Source organism: Panonychus citri, unplaced genomic scaffold, assembly GCF_014898815.1.
Source record: "Panonychus citri isolate SS breed McGregor unplaced genomic scaffold, ASM1489881v1 Contig00140, whole genome shotgun sequence".
Lineage (NCBI taxonomy): Eukaryota > Metazoa > Arthropoda > Arachnida > Trombidiformes > Tetranychidae > Panonychus > Panonychus citri.
This window is the reverse complement of record NW_026515545.1, coordinates 738,508-749,838: the sequence shown is the minus strand read 5'-3', so window position 1 is coordinate 749,838 and position 11,331 is coordinate 738,508. Positions and strand designations below refer to the sequence as shown.

The 11,331-nt window shown below is 30.2% G+C and overlaps 2 protein-coding genes and 2 non-coding genes across 4 annotated transcripts; 2 read left to right on the top strand and 2 right to left on the bottom strand.

Annotated features, from left to right (window-relative positions):
• Positions 1-59: 59 nt before the first annotated feature.
• Positions 60-148, top strand: Trnay-gua (transfer RNA tyrosine (anticodon GUA)). The gene is given in 2 exon segments: positions 60-96; positions 113-148. It is a non-coding gene; the product is annotated as a tRNA-Tyr (tRNA).
• Positions 149-327: 179 nt separating this feature from the next.
• Positions 328-411, top strand: Trnal-cag (transfer RNA leucine (anticodon CAG)). Its single transcript has one exon. It is a non-coding gene; the product is annotated as a tRNA-Leu (tRNA).
• Positions 412-543: 132 nt separating this feature from the next.
• LOC128394678 (WD repeat-containing and planar cell polarity effector protein fritz homolog) lies at positions 544-4,040 on the bottom strand. Its single transcript, XM_053355032.1, has 3 exons — positions 3,514-4,040; positions 2,655-2,994; positions 544-2,540 (listed from the first exon to the last, which is right to left on the bottom strand). Exons 1-3 carry the CDS (start codon positions 4,035-4,037, stop codon positions 603-605), a joined length of 2,802 nt encoding a protein of 933 aa, XP_053211007.1. The 5' UTR covers positions 4,038-4,040; the 3' UTR covers positions 544-602.
• Positions 4,041-4,412: 372 nt separating this feature from the next.
• On the bottom strand, positions 4,413-11,186 carry LOC128394685 (sodium-dependent phosphate transport protein 2B-like). Its single transcript, XM_053355041.1, has 8 exons — positions 10,502-11,186; positions 9,893-10,165; positions 9,133-9,203; positions 8,639-8,878; positions 6,634-6,709; positions 6,441-6,567; positions 6,044-6,273; positions 4,413-5,936 (listed from the first exon to the last, which is right to left on the bottom strand). The coding sequence occupies exons 1-8, from the start codon at positions 10,662-10,664 to the stop codon at positions 5,293-5,295; spliced, it is 1,824 nt and encodes a 607-aa protein (XP_053211016.1). The 5' UTR covers positions 10,665-11,186; the 3' UTR covers positions 4,413-5,292.
• Positions 11,187-11,331: the final 145 nt, after the last annotated feature.

Sequence of the window (11,331 nt, the reverse complement as noted above, 5' to 3'; positions counted from 1 at the left end):
TAATTCTCTTCGTTTGAATGTGAACTTTATATAAGATTTTACTGAACTTTGAGTTATGCCCGACGATAGCTCAGTTGGTAGAGCGGAGGACTGTAGTTGTTTCTCAATAGTGATCCTTAGGTCGCTGGTTCGAATCCGGCTCGTCGGAAAAACTTTTTACCTTATAAAAGGAGATTATTTTTTTCTGATAACATTAAACGTCAGTTTCATGTGACAGATTAATCAGAACGATTTTCTTTCCATCGATTATCGATTATTAGGAATTTTTAAAATCGATACTATCGAGGTGACTATCAGTCGTTTTTTTCTCCCTAGAATTGAATCTTTGTCAGGATGGCCGAGTGGTCTAAGGCGCTGCGTTCAGGTCGCAGTCAGATTTATCTGGCGTGGGTTCGAATCCCACTTCTGACAGAATTTTCTACTTTTTTTTCTCTATCAAACTTTTTCATTCCATTGAAACTTTCTCATTGTTTTTCCTTTTCTTTGATTGTTTTCTATTTTTTTTCCTTTCTGCTATTACAATTATAATATGGTAACAATTGATTAAGTTAATTAGTTGGTTGTAATTGTATTGGAAAGGTTGAAAATACTTCTATTAATATTTATACAAGACCATAATGTATACATTCAATTTTGGGATTCTCTGTATTTATATGACTTTTCATTAGATAATTAATTGGAACGGGAATATTTGATTTGTCACTTTGATCAGGATTTTGAGGATTATAATTGTGATTGTTATGATTTGGACTGATTGTTGTTGTTGAATTTATTATTGTATTGGTTGGCCTTATGATGCCTTTGTTTGTATTTCCGCTGGTGAATGGTAATTGTGGTGAAATGTGAACAACAGGTTGATTGTTGATTAGATTTTGATGATTTGATGATGAGTTTAATTTGTTTTTCACCTTAGGAGGTAAAGGTGGAGGTTGTGGAGGTTTTGTCGATCTCATAGAAAGATTTTCTTTTAGTAAATCAACTGGTAATATTGATGAAGGAATATTAATATGTTTCTGTTGATTTTCCTCAGAAAATTGATTAGTGTTAACAAAATAATTAAACTGATTAACCGAGTATCCAGATTGAGTTGATTCTGTGGAACTTTCAATGTTAATTGTTGGTAAATTATTATCAGTCTTTCCATTTGAATTGTTGTAAACACTTTTTGACAATTTATGAGTGATAATCTCATTTCGTTTCCTTGGTGATGAATAAACTGCAATTGAATCAGAGGAATTAGCAGATGATGATTCCTTACGAACTGGTTTAAATGTAATAAGATGATTAACTGTCATTTGATTTGGTGATGAGGTATCATTATGTTGATAAGCTGTCGAGTTATTGACCAAATGATTTAATCCTAGGACAGAATGATTATTATTGTCAACTTGTTGATTTGAGTTAATTTTTTGTCCTACAAATGAGGTTGAACTGATTAAGGGTCTCAATTGATTAGTCAATCGGAGTGTTGATTGACTAGAATCACTTTGTAATGTTTCGGGTGTTTGTTGTTTATCATTTATGGCAAGTTGATGAGGAGATGAAGGTGATCTTGATGAAGATGGTGAAGGTGATAGAGATGAAGATAAAGATGATGAGTGAAATTTGTGAGCATTTTGTAAGGAAACTGAAGCTAGTTTATCATTTCCTCTTTCTTTGGCAGTCTTATGAAGAAGGAGGAATAAATGTCGACTCTTCAAATCCAAGGCGAGAAGAAAAGCTTTTTCAAGGCACGAATAACGGTAAAGATGATAGAAAAATCTTTTGGCAATACAATGCATCTCATATTGATACTCTTCGATTATATCTTCTGCTATTGGAATTTTGGGAATAAAAAACGAGGCCAATGCTTCTTGAAGTTGAGATTCTTTGATTGAATTGAGTGGACTTCGTAGGAGACAATTGAAGATGATATTTAGTGAGGAATAGGCAAGGTAAGAATTTAAATTCCAATTGAGTAATTGAACGTTTTCAATGGCTTCATTGATGTAATCATGTTTGACATAAGAGCGAATCAGTCCAATATAATCTAAATTAAGTGGTAACACGATTAACATGATATTCGGATCATCGGTAAATCTTAAATAAACCAACGAATTGTTTACAAATTTCATCTCATTTAAACCGGTAAAAGCTTCACGGAGAAAGAGATCATCATAATTGGCCGGCATAACATGTAATCCATAATCGTACATCATAATTTGTCCAAATGAATCGGCTAATATAAAATAAGAATCGAGTGGACTGTTGATCAGATTAATAGCGTTTATGGGCGCTTGAAAGTAACGTATCGAGTTTTGATCAATACTATAAATTAGGACACTACGATCTTCACATAGAAGGCAAACTTTGTTAAGATCAAAGTTTACATCGGCTTTGATAACAAGACTGGGAACAGTTAATTGAATGGATTCAACTAAATCTAAAATATAACAATCGTCAATCAGATTAATCTGATATTCTCGGTAAAGAATAGAACAAGGATCTCCGTCACTTTCGATAGTCATCAGTCTGTTTACTCGACGTTTACAGAAACAGATCTTGAGAAAGAAAAGAAACAAAGAAGAGAAAAGAAAAGAAAAGAAAACAGTTAATTATTTAAGAATTTAGGATAAAAAGTTAAAGATCAATATATTAAATCGAGTATAATTTACCTTTAGAATATCGTTAAGAATGGAAGCATATCCAACCAAATCGAAAGAGTCACGAATTAGATTATAAATCAAAATGTTACAAAAATCTTTATTCGATGTGATCGGTGATGACCAAGGACAAACTGTACTCGAACCATTTTGCCACCAAACTAATAGTAAATCTTCATTATCGTTTTTAATTTCACTTTTAAGTAAATGTCTTTCCACTCGACGGCCACAATTAGTATCCAATTCGTGTTCGATTATTTTTACATTTTGTGACTTCAATTTGAACAATTTACGTTTACGAGAAATCCAACCTTTATTACGATGTTTATCATCCAATAAAATACACGTTATCCTGTCAATTGATTGGATAAATACACAAATAGAAAATGTAATTGGAGAAAAGAATTGATTAAATTGATTAATAGTTTGAATTGCAAATTAGTCAGCAAGGAATTACAAGGAAATCGTTCAATGTACAGTAACGAAAACAATGATATTCGAGCTAATTTAAAGAGTTGAAATTATTTGATTCTAAAACGAAACATCTTAAAAGTGACAACAACAATTAGAATTTTGATTTTTCAAGTTCTAAAAAAAATCTCAAGGATTTGAATCTTTTTCTTAAGAGATTTATTTGCATTTCTCTCAGTGTGAAATCTAAATTTACTTGATATCATTTTGGATGTTTTTTTGTTTATGCTAAATGGGACAAGCACAATATTAGCAAAAGAAAAAGATGTAAACCAGATTAACCGGATTTTCGGTAACAAGAGTGATCTCTCATCAAGAACCAAAAGAAGTGAAAGAGGAAAAGAAGAGAAAAAAAAAACTTTGACATTGGTAGAATATTGGAAAAGAGAAAACAACTCACCTTGGATTAGTATATGAGATGAGAATCATTCTATTGTCATAGATAAAATCAACCATATATTCAGTCTTAATTTTGCCAATTAGATGTTTATCTAAATAGATATAGTTAATTGAATTAAGGTAAACAGGGTGAAAGAAACAATAAGCAATCAGGCCATTGGAAAGGATTATTACAAGTGATTTATAAACATCATTCCAATGGATTGAGACGATCCTTTCAACGGAACCATTGGCAAAGGTTGAATGGTATTGATGTTGATTGTTTGAACAATTAGATGTGGAATTAATTGATCCTGGTAGATTGGTTGATGAGGTTGCTAATGATTGGGTTGGTAATGATGCTGGTTGACCAGTTGATGGTTTAACAATTGAAGTTAATTGTGACGGCCAACTTTGTTTACTGTGAAGACCAAGGTAACCCGATAGCTCCTTTAACCGTTTCTCTGTTTTAACATATTCACTTGGACTCAAATCTTTGGATATGGAGTCAGTTGTGAACAATTTAAAAGAACCTAAACTAAACATAATTAACTATTAATACAATCAATTAACTACAATTAAAACTTTGTAAGTACAAAAAATAAATTAAGTTGATAAAAAAGAGAGAGCAAAAAATACCAAAGTGAGCTGATTGATGCTCCCTTGAGGTAGAAGCGCCAAAATTAAACTTTTTATTGAATTCTAATTGTAAACAATTAACTAATTAATTAGTTATTCTTATGATATTTTGATTGTAATTTAAATTCATACCATTTTGAAATCAATTGGAAATTGATTGGAAAAGTTTTAATTTCTTGATGTCCGTTTTTGTCTTTTATTTTCTTTTATTACAATTAAAACTTTAATTTAAATTGTCAACAATTAGTTAATTGTGATATTAGTAAATGATTATGGAAACAATTTTCCTAGTTTTTTACAATGTTTTCAGATGTTTTATTTCATTTGATTTAGAATCAGATTTTAATCAAAGAGAAATACAATTAATTTTAAATCTGTTAATTGTTGGAATGTGGAAAAGTTATAATAACTTTAATTGTTCAATTAAGTTAATTGTATAATTAGATTGTTGGAGGAAAATGTTTATTTCAGTTTTCTCTGGTTTCTCCTTTTTGTTTATTATTATCTGCAATTTGATTATTGTGAATTATTTTAACAACAATTAACAATTTAAAGTGATCAAGTTAATCATAATTTAAATTTATGTGCTGAGATTATTGAAACTTGTTGATTGTTAAAAACTTCAATGATAATTTACAAATCAATCAACAACTTTTTAAGTAAGGACTTGATTAAGATTTTAAATCTATTGCCCTTGATTAACATTTCTTGAAGTTAATTAAATGTTGATACAATACATAAGTAAATATGATTAACAATATGATTTAACAAGATAATGAGATCAGATTAGTTGATTGTTACGGATGTTAAATATAACAATAAGATCTGATTTTCAGATTGATTGCCGATTCCAATTGCAAGATAATATGTAACCAGAATCAATCAAATCGTAATTACAATTAAAATTTAGTTATTTAACTAACTATCTGAAGAGGCACTTGGAAGGACGGGATGTAAATGATTCCCAGGAATTATGATTATTTAAGATAAATTAACATAATTAACGATAATTGTGACATAATAAAATCAAAACAGATTGAAAGTTTTTCCAGAACAAAAAAACAAATACAATCAATTCAGAGTAAAGATGAAAAATATATAATGATGATGATGATGATAAAACAGGAATCAGGCAACGATGTTGATTAACGGTAACAATTAACTATAAATGAGTTGATTCTTTACTGACAGCGGTGTATTTGTGACCATTAACGTTGATGAAAGTAACATCATCGAATCCAGTTGATAGATGGATTTCCGAAGCTCCTCTTGAATTATCAAGAATATGAAGCTGCGATTGATTGGCTCGCAATCCGAGTGCCAGTGAATCATGTCGAGTCTGTGGTCGAATGCAACAATAAAGACAATTAATGTTTTCGGCTAATTTGATCAACAAACTGTCCATTGGGTCAAGTGAATGCATCCAAAGAGGAAGCCAATTCCAATTCTGTAATTTCAATGGTAACCAACTGGGTTTCTTTGATTGTATTATGTTAATTGTGATGATTGCGATGATGGTGAGGAAAGCAGAGGTGAAAACAATTCCAAAAGGAATCGGACCCGCTAATGAGAGTAAAAAAAAGAAAGTGGGTAAAAGGAAAAACATTGTCAACAGGTAGAAGATGCTGAACCAACGATACTTGGCAGTTGTATCGCCCAACAATTTAGCTAATCGGATTGGAAATCTCATCCATGGGATTGGATAAAATAACAGAATTCCACTGATGTTAAAAAAAAGATGAGCGAACGCCAATTGTAAGGTGTCATTTAAAACCGAAGCATCAGCTGTTAGAGCAGCCAAAAGTCCTAGAAGAAAATTTAATTCATCAAATTATAATTAGAACAACAAATTCAACTAATTGTAAAAACTTAAGTATTAGTAGTAGTAGATAAAGGAGAAAGTAATTAATTACCTGTTGTTGTTGTGCCAACATTAGAGCCCAAGGTTAAAGGGTAGATTCGTTCAATTGAGATGACACCTATTCCCGCGAGCGGTGTCAACGCTGAGGTAAAAATGGAACTACTTTGTACCAATATGGTTAAAACACAGCCCATTAATAGAGCCAAATAATCAACTAACACTGACCAGGGCAATTTGTATTCAGCGTTAACGTATTTTTTAATTATCGTTGCGATACGACCTCTGGGAGTAGAAAAGAGTTAATTAGTTTTAGAACAAAGGAAAAGTTATAATTAACATTGGAGTCGCAACTATTAGATTGATTAGTATCATTATTGTTATTCTTTTGTTGGCAATCAACTAGTGTGATTTGTTGTTGTTTTTTTCTTTGATTGTCACAATTAACTTACTTTAACATTGAATGAAGTATCTTAACAATACATATAAGACAAAAGCATAAAACTCCCAACGAAATTGTGATCAATATGATTCCAGAAAAGTTATCCGTTAATTTTAACGAATTAATCAACGATTTACCTAATTAACAAATAAAATCGATTAATTAACTTAGTCAATTTGTTTAATTATCATCGTAACACTTACTGTCTTTTTTAAGTAACGAATCAACTTGTTTTGATGAATTGCCAACAGCGATATCTTTAATGGCATCACTATCAAGCTGATGACAATTAACAAAAAATAAGATGACAGAAATTAAAATGTCAAAGTTTAGTGAATTATTTTGATTACTCAACATAAATTGATTTAATCACTGCCAACAATTAACTTTTATACGATAAGTAAACAATCAAAACAAAAGACGACAGTTAAACTGTTAACATGTAGCTAATTAATAGTGATCATTGTTAACCACAATCAATAATAATCAATCAATAATAATTTTGATTTTGTATGACCCAAAAAAAAAATGAAACTCAATCAATTAAATCAATACACAAAAGGGGAATTGAAAATTGTGAGGGGAAAAAGAGGAAACGGAAATGATGAGATGAAGCTAAAAGAGGAAATGATAACAATGATGGTAAAATTACTCAGATCGATAACAATACTAAATGTTGGTGAGGGAATTAAACAATCAACGAAATGATTTGAAAGGGAATCCATTCAACTAATATATTACAAAGATAAATTGGAAATTGATCAAATTGTTACAATCAGGTTAAAATTGAATCTAATTGTATTAAAAGATGATGATGATGATGATAAAATAACCTTGCACCTAACAAAATATTAATAGATCAACAATTAGAGTGAAAATATTTAGGATAAGAAAAATATCAAACTCAATTAATTGTGAGAAAATATTTCTAAAAAAAGGAAATTATAATTTACTCAACAATTTAATACCTTTCATCAACTAATCATTATCAAAGAATCACCATCATTATCGTATTATGATTAGTAAATTGTTTGATCGATATTCGGGTGAACAATGTTATCAAAATACTAATAATAATCATCTTCAACTACTGTTTAGTTAAAGTGAATGTACATTGATCATGTTCAATTGTATCGATCACCCTGTAAGTATATGGATAAATTTTCGGTTAACTATTAATAAAATATTAAGATGAAAATGTCACCAAGAGTTTGATAGATGAAAAAGAAAGAGAAAAAGAAAGAGAAAAGTTTTCTTATCATCATCATGTTATTTTATTCATGGCAAGTTATATTTTCGTCATCATGAATCAGGTCAACTGAATAGGCCAAGGAAATTATTACAATTCTGATTACTGGAAATGTTGTTGATTCTTTGGGAGGAATCGAGTTGATATAATCATGATTAAGATGATAATCAAATTTGTTATTATTATTTATAAATCTAATACTAAATCCATTAAGAAGTTATCAAGAAACCTATTGACTTAATTGGTTATTTTTTTTATATTATTGATTTAATTGCTGATTATTGGACATTAATGTCCAGAAATGTAGTTAATTATGTTCATTTTGATATGAAAATTCAGTTTATATCAAAATTGATCAGGTAACAAATTGATTTTGATTTTTTTTTAAATATTTCGATTATGATAATTGATATGATTCTGAATGAATTTATAAATGCTTGTAGTTAATATGGAGCATGATGTAATCAATTGCTCGAGTTACATAACATGTAATTTAGTATCGGATATATTTCATGATAAATTCATGAACATTACAAGACATGAGCATTGGCATTGATTTGGTAACTCTAGTGACTCAGATTGATTTGTAATTTAAACTAAATATTAAATTATTACTTCAAATGTATGAGATCAATCAAATATTAAAATAAGTTTAATTTGTCATCATCATGATAATGATTAAAATTTTTCAATATATAACAATTAGTGAAAAAAAGTGAATAATTAACTTGAATCGTTAGAATTAAATTTGAAAGAAATTGTAATTCAATCAGATGTAACTCAGAATTGATTGTGATCACGTAATCAAGATTAAGTTTCCTAAGGTAATTTATAAATTGTTAAGGTCTAGACTTGATTAGATTATTATTATTATTATAGTTAATTAATTGATTGATTAATCAAATCTTGTTGAGTTAATCATTTATGGTTAGTTAATTTAAAGATAATGATATTGTTACCTGGACAATTAATTTGGATAAAGGTGCTGTAAATTTTTTAAGGTACTCAGGTGATGTTGTGTTTGAAGTTTCCCATTTAATTGAATTAACTGCTAATCGAGTTGACTTTTCCAAATAGCCAGTGGTCACTTCCAGAGGTAATAATACAATTACCGTTAGCCAATTGAACATATCATGAACTGTTGCAGCAGCAAATGCCCGGCGGAATTCATTTCGATCAGTGGCTTGAATCAATGAAACCTATTGATTGATTAGACAGAATGAGAAGAGGGTGGGAAAGGTAAGTGTGGGAGGTGGGAGAAGATGATGGATCAAGATGATGAAAGATGAGGATGGAAAGTTAAATATACAAGGAAATAGTAAATAAGATGAATGAATGATAAGAGAATACAAGTTAAAAATATTAATAGAAAGAGATGAAAAAAAAGGTGAGAGTGTGAACAAAGTAGATTTGATTAGAGAAGAGAAAATGAAGAGATTAATTAGTTAATTACTATTGTGTTTGTGATGGAAGTTCCAATGTTGGCCCCCATTACAATAGGAATTGCTTCTTTCACTCTAATCACTGTAATGAAAGAGAAGAAGAGGAAGAAAACAAAGAAAGAAAGAGAGAGAGAGAGAGAGAGAGAGAGAGAGAGAGAGAGAGAGAGACAAGAAATAGGATAAATTGTAAGTCTCTCTCGATAACAATCATCGTAATCAAATTGTTAAAGTTTAGCAACGATATTATGGATTAGGAGTTTACTTGATAATCTATTGGGAGGATTAGCTAATCATCTTAACAGGGAAAGTGCTATTTTCCAATGATTGATTTCTCATTCCCAGTGGGAGTTAATTTACAAAGATAAACATCTAAATCAATTCGCAACTCTAAACAATTAACCTCTTTCTTTTCAATTAGTAATTGAATTAAATGCGTAATCAGGGAGGGGAGAATTCCCAATCTGATTAAACAACAAGTGAATATGATATATAAATGATTTATAAGAAAATTAACTTTTTCATTGTAATTAATTTACACTAAAATTAACACTGAGAAAACAATCATATGTTAATTGTTACATGGGTTGAATGTGAATGTAAATTAGATGAACGAATGAGTTTGTCTGAATTGATCCTTATAAAACTTAATTACTTTGAAATTCTCACTGAGCTTTGACTTGAAATTATGATAATCAGAGTAATAGATTTGAATTGATTTTCTCATGATGTTTTGTTTTTCTATGGAAAAAAGTAAAAGATAAATAATCTTACACTCGGAAGCGACTAAAGTGACCGCAATCGAGGTCGATGTAGATGAACTTTGGACAAGAACAGTGACCAGGATTCCAATGAGTAGGCCAACGATCGGGTTTTGAAGAAGCTCATTATGGCGGAAAACTGATCCGGCGGTTCGACCTCCAAGTAAACGGAAACCGGAACTAAGAAAATCCAACGAGGTGATAAACGAATAGAGTAAAAGTAACAAGGTAAAGGTTTTCAGTAAAATTATTAGAAGTCGACGAATCTTTCCAGTGGTGGGTAATTCTGAAGGTAAATGATTCCATTTCCATTGATGGTTGGGTAATTAATTGATTTTTGTTATTCGATTGTAGAAACAGAAAAGGATTATATTAGTACATCAAGTTATTAATATCATCGTCATTATTTATCTTAATTGAGGAAGAGACAATGAGAGAGAGAGATAAACAATTGTTTCGATCATCATATGATAACCGGTAATCAATATCGATCCGAGAAAAATGTCTATTGGGAGAAGAGTGAAAAGGGAATTGTTGTCTCTATAATAACCTAATTTACTAAATTGTAAATTGTAGAATTTGAAAAATCAATTTCAAGATTAGAATACGAAAATAGACTTACCGTTCCAAGGGGTCGTGTGTTCATATGTTTCCGGCATTTCCCATGGATCTGGAGTTCTGGTTGGTGTATAAGGTGAACTCATTGGACTTGGTAGGCTTAAATCACCACGAGCTGATTTAAATTCAGTAAATTCTGGAGGTGGTGTTATTTGTGTACAAGTCATGGTTACGTAAATAGAGACAAATGTTAATCCCAACAGGAGCTTATTAAAGATTAGCTTGCAGATTAACAATCTTGTCTTGTTTTTTTTTATCAGAATGGAAAACAATAGAAATGATTTTTTCTCTTCTTCAACAGATGAAACACTTATATAGAGATGAAGGAAATTAGAATTAAACTAATTAGAAGATGATGATGAGAATAATTAACAATCGTTATGGTAATCACAAGGAAATGAAAATCAATGTTAACCTTTAACCCTTTAGGTGAGTTTATAAAAGAGAGAGAGAGAAGGAGGTTAAGAGGATCTTTCTTGATGTTACCGGTTAAATCCAATTGTATTTGGAAATTGATTGTTGAGTTGATTGTATTGTTGACCAATCATGGAATTGATTGTATCCATAGTTGGTTGATTAATTGGTGAGGATTTTGTTGTTGGATTATCCATGTTATCGTAACAATAATTAGATGTGTTCACTTGTGAGGGAGAGATTAAAATAAAAACATTGGATTAGAATGAAAGAGAAACTGAGAGAGAGAATGGAAGAGAGAGAGAATGAAGAAAGAGATGAAGAAAGAGATGATTAAAATGAGAGCAACTCGATTTTCGAGAGAATGTTAAATGTACAAATTGTTTGGATTCGACTCGTAAATTATTCGTTCGTTCATCT